At 40.0% G+C, this 12,262-nt stretch overlaps 2 protein-coding genes across 3 annotated transcripts in view; one reads left to right on the forward strand and one right to left on the reverse strand.

The window, feature by feature from the left end:
* The window catches only part of CENPP (centromere protein P), a 392,723-nt gene that overhangs the window by 193,593 nt on the left and 186,868 nt on the right, over positions 1-12,262 (forward strand). The gene's annotated exons all lie outside the window — the stretch shown is intronic.
* ASPN (asporin) overlaps positions 351-12,262 on the reverse strand; it is a 50,288-nt gene continuing 38,376 nt past the window's right edge. Inside the window, exons 3-8 of the mRNA XM_075832322.1 lie at positions 12,126-12,238; positions 11,382-11,595; positions 9,793-9,903; positions 5,394-5,487; positions 3,129-3,267; positions 351-1,852 (exon numbers count right to left, since the gene is read on the reverse strand). Of these exons, the coding sequence (XP_075688437.1) occupies positions 1,655-1,852; positions 3,129-3,267; positions 5,394-5,487; positions 9,793-9,903; positions 11,382-11,595; positions 12,126-12,238 (869 nt within the window). The 3' untranslated portion in view covers positions 351-1,654. The remainder of the gene's footprint in view (positions 1,853-3,128; positions 3,268-5,393; positions 5,488-9,792; positions 9,904-11,381; positions 11,596-12,125; positions 12,239-12,262) is intronic.

Here is a 12,262-nt window from a genome sequence, read left to right on the forward strand (position 1 = left end):
CGCCTCATACACTTCTCATTGTTCCATCCCAGCTTCTTTCACTGCACAATCTCACTGTGCTGTGGATCATGCTGGGCTGGAACAATGAGAAGTGTATGAGGCGGATTGGTCACTGATTGGTCAGCCTCAGACACTTCTTTACAACACCCACTTGGTTAAAAGTAAAAACACGCCCAGTTGGGCATTAAGAAACTAAATCTAAAATTGCTCATAACTTGCTCAAAAATGATCGTTTTTCAAAATAAAAACCACTGCTGTTATCTACATTACAGCGCCGATCAGATTATGTAGGAGATAGGGCACTTATAATATGGTGACAGAGCCTCTTTAAATGACTATATTTTAAACAGAAGGCATACATTGCAACTTTAGCCATTTGCCTCATTCAGTGTCAGGTTGTGCAAAATTACTTTTCATAGTATTGCATTAAGATACACAATGGGCCACAATGTGATGGATACAAAAACTGGCTGGTTATTATTTGGCTATACTCACATATAGCCGACGTTTTATCTACAATATTTCAATATTTACCATGATGCAAGGTTCTACAGCCGTTTCTGTAACTCCCATAGAACAAAATGGGGAGTTGCGCATGTGTGGCCGCCTCTCCACTTAGTCCCTGCCTAAAATCGGCAACTAATGGCATGTCCCATTTATGGCATATCTTCTGGATATGCCGAAAAATGTCTGAGTTGGTAGTAACTCTTCAACAGCAATATATTTACAGCCCTGTGTGAGGGATCAGCCGTTGTCTGTCATGCGCCATTGTTTAATCAGTTGTCCATCCGGAATTTCTATATCTCTTAATATTTTTATCCAAATTAATCTGACACCAATATTTCTGCAGGACTAGGTCCCTTTTTACAAATGTCCACCCTTTATGTATTTTGAAAGCCTTGCAGAAAATGAGGTTGTTGGCAGGAATTTATGTACCTTTTCATATTCTAATATTCAACCACATAAAATATTATATTAAGGACCTGCGTTCTCAGCAATGACCTAATATAATGTAATTATCAAAATTTACACACAAGCGATTCCGACTTGAAACTGTCCTGCAGGCACAGTCAGCAGAATCTAGCCACTGTCTATTATCTGCGGTCAGGCGCTATCTGTTATCTGCTGAGAGTGGCCTTTGTGACTTGCTGACGAAAAGGCAACCTGCTGAAACTTCGGAAAACTAATTTACAGTAAAAAATATGGTGCAGGTGTTAATAGTTACGTAACTTCAGTATATATTTTGACATCTTCTATTATTTAATACAGGTTGCTATGTTATTAATGTATTCTGCCACTGAAGGGAGCCATTGATTTATGCAAAGATAATAGGGAAGTAAGCAGCAGCAGAGTTTAGATTAGCACCAATTTTAAATGCACGCAATTTACTGCTCTGATATCATGTCTCAGACGGAACGGGTTAAATTAGAGCTAAACATTGTCAATTCTCTTCTTAGCCAAGTTTCAAGTATTTAGTTACTAAAATAGATAGATTTCATGCAATTACTCTGTAAACGTACTTGGCCCGATAATCTGTCCGTCAGGCATAATAACTGAAAATACAAAAATATGGCATAGTCTTTTTCCATTGATCACTTGTTCCTCAAGTCCAGACTTCTTATTTACAAGGACCAACAGCCCAGCGCACTTGTTTTTACTTTCGGAAGTTCCCCATTTGCACACTGTTCCTGCCAAGGGTGCAGCGAAATGTTGCAGGTTGAACTTCCCAGTATTTTACAGGATTCCCAAAAAGGCTTATTCCACTATAGAGAGACTTCTTCATCTTTGGGGGTGTGGGACAGAAATCATTCACTTCCACTTTTCCGATATTATTAGAGTGAAGAAACAAGACCTAAACGTGTAGATTGGGAATATGTTACATAATTATAATTCATACAAGTTTTAAAGCATAATTCCACATCATTCAATGTGTGTATGGACACAAGTATTGGGACACAACACCTAATCATTCAATTTAGTTTTTTTTTATTTAGTCCCATTGCCACAGGTGTATAAAATAAAGACCCTAGCCATGCAATCTGCCTTTACAAACATTTGTGAAAGAATGGGTCGATATAAAGAGCTCACTGAATTCGAGCATGGTACTGTAATAGGATGTCACCGTGGTATTAAGTCAGATCATGCAATTTCTTCCCTCCTAGATATTCCACAATCAACTGTGAGTGGTATCACTGCAAAGTGGAAGCATTTAGGAACCACAGAATCACAGCCACAAAGTAGTAGACCACATAAAGGTACAGAGTGGGGTCGCCGAGTGCTGAGGTGCATAAAAGTCGACAACGCTCTGCTGACTCAGTAACTGCAGAGATCCAAACCTCCACAGGCATCTGTACAAAATTGTACGCCGGGAGCTAATGGCATAGCTGCATGCAAGCCTTACATTACCAAGCACAATGCCAAGCGTCAGGTGGAGTGGTGTAAAGCCCGCCGCCATTGAACTCTGAGCAGTGGAAACCTGTTCTATAGGGTAACGAATTATGCTTTTCTATCTGGCGTCTGATGGACGAGTCTGGGTTTGGCGAATGCCAGGAGAACATTACCTCCCTGACTGCATTGTGCCAACAGTAAAGTTTGGTGGAGGAGGGATAAGGCTATGGGGTTGTTTTTCAGGAGTTGGCCTAGGCTCCCTAGTTCCAGTGAAGGGAAATCTTAATGCTTCAGCATACGAAGACATTTTGGGCAATTGTATCCTTCCAACTTTTTGGGAACCGTTTGGGAAAAGTCCTTTTCTGTGCCATCATTACTGTGCCCCATGGTACAATCCAAGTCCATAAAAGCATGGTTGGCTGAGTTTGGTGTGGAAGATATTGACTGGCCCACACAGAGCCCTGATCTTAACTCCATTGAACACCTTTTGGATAAACTAAAACTGAGATTGCAGTGTCTGACAATGCTCTTCTGGATGAATGGACAAATATTCCCATAGACACACTCCAAAATCCTTCCCAGAAGAGTAGAAGCTGGTTTAGCTGGAAAAGGAGAATTAATGCCTATGGATTTAGAGTGGGAAGTCATAAAAGTTCCTGTAGGTGTAATGTGTAGGTGTCCCAATACTTTTGTCCATGATATTTGTATGTATATTTAAAAACATAGCACATATTACGTACCTGCAAGTATTTTAGGTCAGAAATTCCAGGAGGAACTGTTTTCATTTTGTTATTTTCTAAGTGAATTTCTCTTATTTTTGGTATATTAGCAAGACTTCCATTTTCAACTTCTTTAATTTTATTATGACCTAAACCAAGCCTGGAAATAAATTATTAGTTGATATTGAAAGAGCATTAATTTTATCCTTAAACGAAACATTACTATTACAACTGCCAGAGTTGTTCTCGACAAATTTTGACTCCTACTTAAAGAGGCTCTGTCACTAGATTTTGCAACCCCTATCTACTATTGCAGCAGATCAGCGCTGCAATGTAGATAAGAGGAACGTTTTTTTGTTTTAAAAAAAACGAGCATTTTTGGCCAAGTTATGACCATTTTTATATTTATGCAAATGAGGCTTTCTAAAGTACAACTGGGCGTGTTTAAAGTTATGTACAACTGGGCGTGTATTGTGTATGTACATCTGGGCGTTTTTACTTCTTTTACTAGCTGGGCGTTGTGAATAGAAGTGTATGATGCTGACCAATCAGCATCATCCACTTCTCTTCGTTAACACCCAGCTTCTGGCAGTGCACAGACACGCAGCGTGTTCTCGAGAGATCACGCTGTGACGTCACTCACTTCCTTCCCCAGGTCCTGCATTGTGTCGGACGAGCGAGGACACATCAGCACCAGAGGCTACAGTTGATTCTGCAGCAGCATCAGCGTTTGCAGGTAAGTAGCTACATCGACTTACCTGCAAACGCCGATGCTGCTGCAGAATCAAATGTAGCCTCTCGTGCCGATGTGTCCTCACTCGTCCGACACGATGCAGGACCTGGGGCAGGAAGTGACGTCACAGCGTGATCTCTCGAGAACACGCTGTGTGTCTGTGCACTGCCAGAAGCTGGGTGGTAACGAAGAGAAGTGGATGATGCTGATTCGTCAGAATCATACACTTCTATTCACAACGCCCAGCTAGTAAAAGAAGTAAAAACGCCCCAATGTACGCACATAATACACGCCCAGTTGTACTTTTACTTTAAACACGCCCAGTTGTACTTTAGAAAGCCTCATTTGCATAAATATAAAAATGGTCATAACTTGGTCAAAAATGCTCGTTTTTAAAAAAACAAAACGTTACTCTTATCTACATTGCAGCGCTGATCTGCTGCAATAGGAGATAGGGGTTGCAAAATCTGGTGACAGAGCCTCTTTAACAAAACTACATAGTATCCGTGGGGCATAGCAACTAGAGGCCCCCGGACCTTGCCCCCCCCCCTCCCGACCAAACCTCCCTCCCTTCCCATCGGACAATAATAGAAAACAAAATGTACTTACCTCACCGCTCCGCTTCTTCCCTCACTCTCTCACAGCAGGCCGTGGCTCATACAAGGTACTAATGCTGGGTAGTGTCAGAATGTTGAGTACTGCGACATCCAACGTATACCTCAGACGGAAGGCTGCAACGTATCCCACTGTACAGTGGGACACTTCTCCCAGGGATTCCGGCCTGGGAGAGCTCCTAACGTCACTATCCATAAATATACAGTGTTGTCAGGAGCTTCCCCAGGGCCGGAGTTTCTGGGCAGAGCATCAGCTAGCTCTCTGGCTATGGAATGTTTAATGTTTATATACATCTAATGTAGGCTAAAAAAGTGATGTGAACATAGCCTAGTCTGCTTATCTAGTTCTACATGAGCAAATCTGCCCGTCTGGCATTAGGTGCTCATACATGCAGTAGGTAAAATTAGGAGCAACATCTTGAGGCTTTTATCTGTTCTTCCTATGCGTTTGTAGGTTTCCTCTCTGTACTGCAGTTTCCTTCTATACACCAAAGAATTTGGTTTATACCAGTTAATTGGCTACTTCTAAAATTGACACTTGTGTATACATGGAATAGGCCATTTAGATTTTGAGCTCTGTGGTGGACAGGGACTGATGTAAGTACATTCTATGTAAAGTGCTGCATTGTGTGGGCTCAAAAAGAATCATCTACCCGAATAATGGCTTTCTTAATATTAAAGGGGTTGTCTGATGAAAACGGCCAGCTTCCAAAATTACTTCACGGGAACAGCAGAGGTCGATAAACATAGTTAATAGCAAATATATAAATGTAGTTTTCAGAATTATTTCTAGCTTTATTTATAAGGAAAACTCAATAAGACATTTGAACATTGAGCCATTTTACCACCTGCAAGCACTATCATCCATACTGCATTTCACTTGTTGATAGGTCTATCTCACAGAGAAATATAAGAAACTTGAGAACAATATGATGTTACCTCTGCAGTTCTTTGTAGCGTATAAAGTCTTCAAGCTCTACAGATGAAATTTTGTTGTGGTCAAGATGGAGCTCGTAAATTGATGATGGTAGACCTATGTGAAAATGTACAATATTATTACTGTTAGGGTATGTGCACACGAGAAGTGCCTTTTACGTCTGAAAAGACAGACTGTTTTCAGGAGAAAACAGCTGCGTCGTTTCAGACGTAAAAGCTCCTCCTCGCATTATGCGAGGCGTCTTTGACGCTCGTAAATCTTGAGCTGCTCTTCATTGACTTCAATGAGGAACTGCACTTCTTTGCCGAGGCAGTCATTTTACGCGTCGTCGTTTGACAGCTGTCAAACGACGATGCGTAAATTACAGGTCATTACGCGTAAATTACAGGTCGTCTGCACCGTACGTCGGCAAACCCATTCAAATGAATGGGCAGATGTTTGCCGACGTATTGGAGCCGTATTTTCAGACGTAAAACGAGGCATAATACGCCTCGTTTACGCCTGAAAATAGGTCGTGTGAACCCAGCCTTAAAGTCCGCAATAGATTTCCATAACTTTATGCATGGCTTTCTGCCCCGCACTTATGGTATTACACACAAGTTCTGTGTTCCATAGATCTGAAATAGTTGCCTAACTATGCTAAAGGGGTTGTCTTATGAAGACAACCCCTTTTCTATATGATAGCCGATGCGGCAATCAGAACTCTCTGCAGTACAAATGTAGCATTACAAGGCAGCCATTTACATAAATGTCAGTCCTTGTAATGCATGGATGGGTGGTACTCCTTCTATGATTTTCAATATCCTATTAGGCTATATTCACAGGGATTGTCTTTATGAAACAACCACTTTAAGACTAATTGCTTGTAAAGTCCTGTTAGCAAGGTTATAGCTTGCCTTTTAAAACTTAAATATGTTTTGAAGTGTTGTCTCATCTAGACAACCTCTTTTTCAAGGTAAGGCAGTTAGTCAGCGCTGATTTGGCTTCTGAAACCCCTGACAGCTGATATCGCTGGAGGAAGCTGCAGATATAGATGAAATGTAGTATTACAGATAAATGGCTAACCATGTAATACATGGACAGGCTGGGTCCACCACAGCAAGAGCTACTCTTTGTTTGTGACTTTCCACCATGTCAGACGGGTGCCCCTGATGTTATATGCCCTAATAGGTTATATGAAAAGGAAACAAACACAATTATAGACAAAGACAGTCTAACTAAACTAATAACACACGAAAAGGGTGAGCACATTGAGTAAACATCCACAGTGCAAGGAAAAAAATAAGTGAACCCTCAAATTTAATAACCTTAAGATCCTACTTCAGCAATCACCTCCACCAAAAAATTTACTGAAGCTGCAAATAAGATTTGCACAACGTAAATAAAGAAAGAATTTTAGACCATTCCTCCCTGCAAAAGTGTTTCAGTTCATTAATATTTCTGGGATGTCTTGTGTGCATAGTCCTCTTCAGGTCATGCCACAGCATCTCGATAGGGTTAAGGTCAGGACGCCATTCAAAAACACAAGTCTTTTTTTTTCAACCATTCTCTCGTTTATTTTCTTGTGTGCTCTGGGTCATTTACTTATTGCTTCACCCAACGTCTCCTCAGGTTGAGGTCATGGACTGCTGGCTGCCCTTACATTCTCCTGTAAAATGTTTTGACACACGTTTTGAGTAATTGTTTCCTCAATTATTGCAAGGCGTCTAAGCAGGCAGCAAAGCTGTCCCAAATTAAGAATGCTACCTCTGTCATGCTTTATGGCTGGATTAGGTTTTTGTGTTGGTGTTCTCTTTCTACTGAATATAGCTTTGTGCTAAAATGTTCCACTGTTGTCTAATCTGTCCATAGAACATTTTCCCAGAAGCATCGTGGTGCATCCACGTGGTCTCGTGCAAATTTAAAGAGGCTCTGTCACCAGATTATAAGTGCCCTATCTCCTACATAATCTGATTGGCGCTGTAATGTAGATAACAGCAGTGGTTTTTATTTTGAAAAACTATAATTTTTGAGCAAGTTATGAGCAATTTTAGATTTATGCTAATTAGTTTCTTAAAGACCAACTGGGTGTGTTTTACATTTGACATTTGACCAAGTGGGTGTTGTAAAGAAGTGTCTGAGGCTGACCAATCAGTGACCAATCCGCCTCATACACTTCTCATTGTTCCAGCCCAGCATGATCCACAGCACAGTGTGATTGTGCAGTGAAAGAAGCTGGGCTGGAACAATGAGAAGTGTATGTGGCTGATTGGTCAGCCTCATACACTTCTTTACAACACCCATTTGGTCAAAAGTAAAAACACGCCCAGTTGGTCTTTAACCCCTTAATGACCGCCGATTAGCCTTTTCACGGCGGTCATTAATGGGCTTTATTCTACAGCGCCGCTATTCCACGGCGCTGCATTAGAATAAAGTAAACAGAGCAGGGAGCCGTCAAATCTCCCTGCTCTCAGGTGCCAGAGACAGCTGAGGGCTGGGGGCGTCCCTGCTCTGCCGTGTGAGATCGATATTCGTATCGATCTCACCCGTTTAACCCCTCAGATGCGGTGCACAATAGCGTGCACCGCATCTGAGTGGTTTTGGAGAGAGGGAGGGAGCTCCCTCTCATCCCACTGACACCCGGCGATACGATCGCCGAGTGTCTGTGTCTTCAATGGCAGCCGGGGGCCTAATAAAGGCCTCCAGGTCTGCCTGTAATGAATGCCTGCTAGATCATGCCGGAGGCATGACCTAGCAGATGCCTGTCCGTTTTAAATGGACAGGCAGTAATACACTGCAATACAAAAGTATTGCAGTGTATTATAAATTCGATCGGATGATCGCATATGAAAGTCCCCTAGTAGGACAAGTAAAAAAAAAAAAGTTGAATAAAGTTAATAAAAAAAAAGTGAAAAAAAAAATGAAAAACCCACTTTTTACCCTTACAAACGGCTTTATTATTAAAAAAAAACACAATAAAGCAAAAAGGTTATGCGTATTTGGTATCGCCACGTCCGTAACGACCCCGACTATAAAGCTGTTACATTATTTAACCCGCACGGTGGACGCTGTAAAAAATAAAATAAAAAACAATGGAAAAATTGCTGTTTTCTGTTAATCCTGACTTAAAAAAATTTGATAAAAAGTGATCAAAAAGTCGCATCTACTCTCAAATGGTACCAATAAAAACTACAAGTCGTCCTGCAAAAAACAAGTCCTCATACAACTGCATCGGCGGAACAGTAAAATAGTTATAGCTCTTCGAATGTGACGATGGAAAAACTTAAAAAATGGCTTGGTCATTAGGGCCCAGAATGCAAGCAGGAAGAAGGGGTTAAGAAACTAAATCTAAAATTGCTCATAACTTGCTCAAAAATGATTGTTTTTCAAAATAAAAACCACTGCTGTTATCTACATTACAGATTAGATTATGTAGGAGATAGGGTATTTATAATCTGGTAACAGAGCCTCTTTAAAACAGGCAACGGTGGTTTCCAAAACCAACCCTCTTGTTCAGTGTTTAATAGTGGATACAAGAAAGAGATGTGTCTGTAGAGTCTTCAGTAGGTCTTTTGCTGTTACCCTTGAGTTCTTTCTCACCTCTTTCAGGATTAGCCATTGTGCTCTTGGAGTGATCTTAACAGGATGCCCACTCCTAGGGAAAGTAGCAACAGTCCTTTTCTCCACTCGTAGACTATCTGGCTAACCATGGATTGATGTGCACCCAAGTCTTTAGCAATGTTTTTGTAGCCTTTTCCATCTTCATGCGACTCTGACACGTTTTCTGAGGTCTTTTGAAAGTATTTTGTCTTGAGGCGTGGTTCACACTAACTAAACTTTCTTGAGAACAGATTTGTCAGTAACCAGACATTGTATGCCTTTATTTAAAAGGCAAAGCACCTGTGAAAACCCACACTTTCAATCATCTCATTAATTAAAACACCATTTGCCAATTAGCTCTTGGAGAAGTCATTAACACAGAGGTTCACTTACTTTTTCTCACTGCACTGTGGATGTTTACTCAATGTACTCAATAAAATACATGAATAGTAAAATTGTTTGTGTATTAATAGTTCAGTTGGATTGCATTTGTCTATGATTGTGACTTAAATAACAATCAGAACACTTTTTAATTGTAATCAATGAAGAAATCCAGGTAATACCAAATGGTTTCACTTACTTTTACTTGCAATTGTAAAGTTTGCTTGTATAGTGTCCCTAGTCTAGTGGTCATAGCCCGAGAAAACACATTAAAGATATAAATGTAGTATATATATATATATATATATATAATCATACATATACATTATACTCTATAGATACAATTTGTGCTGCAAGGTGTGCAGTCTGAACATTTTGAGCACTTTGTCTGACGTCTATAGTTCATTAGTTTGCTACTTATCAATGCAAAATATTACCAACCTTTAGGGATGGATGTCAGTTTGGCTTCTGCAATCCTGACATGGTAGACTGTCAGTCCTTCAAATGCTCCTGGTTCTATTCCTTCATTTTCAAGGGGATTTGCACTCATTTCTGTCAAACATAGTCGACTATTACCAGTGTGATATGGAGAGTTGTGTTAAAAATGTAGTTTGTTGGTGGTATTGATGTGCAGGTTTTTAGATCCCTGCGATTAATCAAGCTGAAGCTTACTGGCAACAAAGCTACTACTGTTAGTAACAAGTTTTAATGTTATTAAACTACACGTCTGTTAAAGGGAAACTCTGGGCAGAAAATACAGTTTTACAAAATGAACCTAACTTGGGTCAATAAACATACCAAAGTCTTTTTTATGTAATTGAACAGTATATGGCATATGAACTTGCTGCTGCATTTTTTCGCAAGTCTATATGAGACTTCAAAAACAGCATAAAAAAAAGCATGTACAAAATAACACTAAATGAAAAACACCACAAAAAAAAGCCATAAAAAAAGCTGTCCAAAGGATAGGTGGTAAATGTCTGATCGGTAGGGGTTCGACTGCTGGGAGCCCCACCGGTCCTGAGAACAGGGGTTCCCGAGTGCCTGAATGGAGGGGTACTGTTCATGCTCGGCCACAGTTACTTTCACTTTCTTCCGGGCTGCCAGAGATAGCCCCATAGAAAGTGAATGAGAGCAGTGGTGGAGCATGTGCAATGGCTATATTCTGGCCACTCTTCCATAAAGCCCCACTCTGTGGAGTTTATAGTGGTTCTATGGACAGATACTTTCATCTCCGCAGTGGATCCTTGGAGATCCTTCAGTGTTCTTGTTGATGCCTTTGTTGAAATTTTGATTAATGCCCTCCTTGCCCGGTCTGTGAGTTTTGGTGGGTGGCCTTCTCTTATCAGGTTTGTAGTTGTGCCATATTTTTTTCATTTTGTTATAACAGATTAATGGTTCTCCATGACATGTCCAAAGCTTTGGATATTTTTTTTTTACAACCCAACCCTGATCTATACTTCACAATTTCGTCTCTGACCTGTTAGCTACTTAGTCTTCACGTTGCTTTCTTAGTGGTTTTGCAGACTCGGGCCTTTCAGAACAGGTGTATTTATACTGACATCATGTGACAGATCATGTAATAATTTGTACACAGGGGGAACTTATTCAACGAATAATATGACTTCTAAAGTTAATTGGTTTGACTAGAACTTACAGTGGAATAAAAAAAAAAATAAAAAAAAAAAATAACCATAATTTTTAATAGATGTGAGTGCATATGTATTAATACCCTTTTCTATGAAACTCCTAAATAAGGTCTGGCAAGCTATGTTGTAACCCACGAAAAAAAATCTATTTTCGTCATCTTTCTAATGTTAGATTTGTTGCCCTAGGTTATACACATGTCTGTAATTGTTCTATAATGGCAGAATGTTTTACATTGTGTTTCTGCAAATTAACCAAGAATGATGCATTTGGCAAATACCTGCAGGAACAAACAGTATTACAAGCTCGCCATAAAATGTGAGCTATTTCTGCAGCCATTGACATGCTTTTCGATGAATAATATCCCCAGGAGACACACCTACCTAAAACGTGTAAGGACGCCATGCCTTTAAAGGAATCCTTTTGTACTTTTTTAATTTTGTTGTCATGAATTCTCAGCTCTGCCAAGGATTTTGGGAGGTTGGATGGAATTTCTGTGAGTTGATTGTGGGACAGGTATAGTCTCCGTAACTTGTTTATTGACTGGAAGGCTTTTGGATGAACTTTATATAACTTATTGTTGTTAAGAAACAAAGCCTAGAAAAATAACAAGTACATATTATAAAACAATGTATAATACTGTTAAGAATGCCACAGATTCTTACATAAAATGTGTAAGCTTATTGTTCTAGTACAGATGTCCTCGTTCGCGTTATTGCTTTCATTAGTCAAACTCTGACTGGGGTATTCAAGAGTATTTAGGAAAAACTTCTGGCATGTAATAGAGGCATGCACATTACACCCCCAATAAAGTCTATTAGTGCGCATCATAGCTCAGTGAACCTCCTGACGTGCGTCGATCTGAAAGCTGTAAAAAAAAAAAGACGCAGAAACTAACATTGAGATCTGTCCGGTTCAGTTAGAAAATAAATCATAACCGACACATCGAATCGGTCATGGCACCAGTGTGAACAAAGTCTTATTTTCCTGTATGTATTTTATTGCACAAACAGGAGTGGGTCCCAGCAGAGTGATGAAGGTAAATCTTTCCGAAAGGTTTGATAAATGCTACAAAATGGAGAATACAAAGCAAAACAAAAAAGAGCTCTAAACAAGGCATAGCTTACCGAAAGAGCTGTAAGACCTTGTAGATCCTTTTCTTTAATCTCTTTTATTTTGTTGTTCTGAAGATCTAATAATTTTGTGTCATAAGGAATTTTGGCCGGTATGGATGCCAAACCTGTTCATTGTACAGAAAAAGGTT

The sequence above is a fragment of the Rhinoderma darwinii genome, chromosome 7, assembly GCF_050947455.1.
Source record: "Rhinoderma darwinii isolate aRhiDar2 chromosome 7, aRhiDar2.hap1, whole genome shotgun sequence".
NCBI lineage: Eukaryota > Metazoa > Chordata > Amphibia > Anura > Rhinodermatidae > Rhinoderma > Rhinoderma darwinii.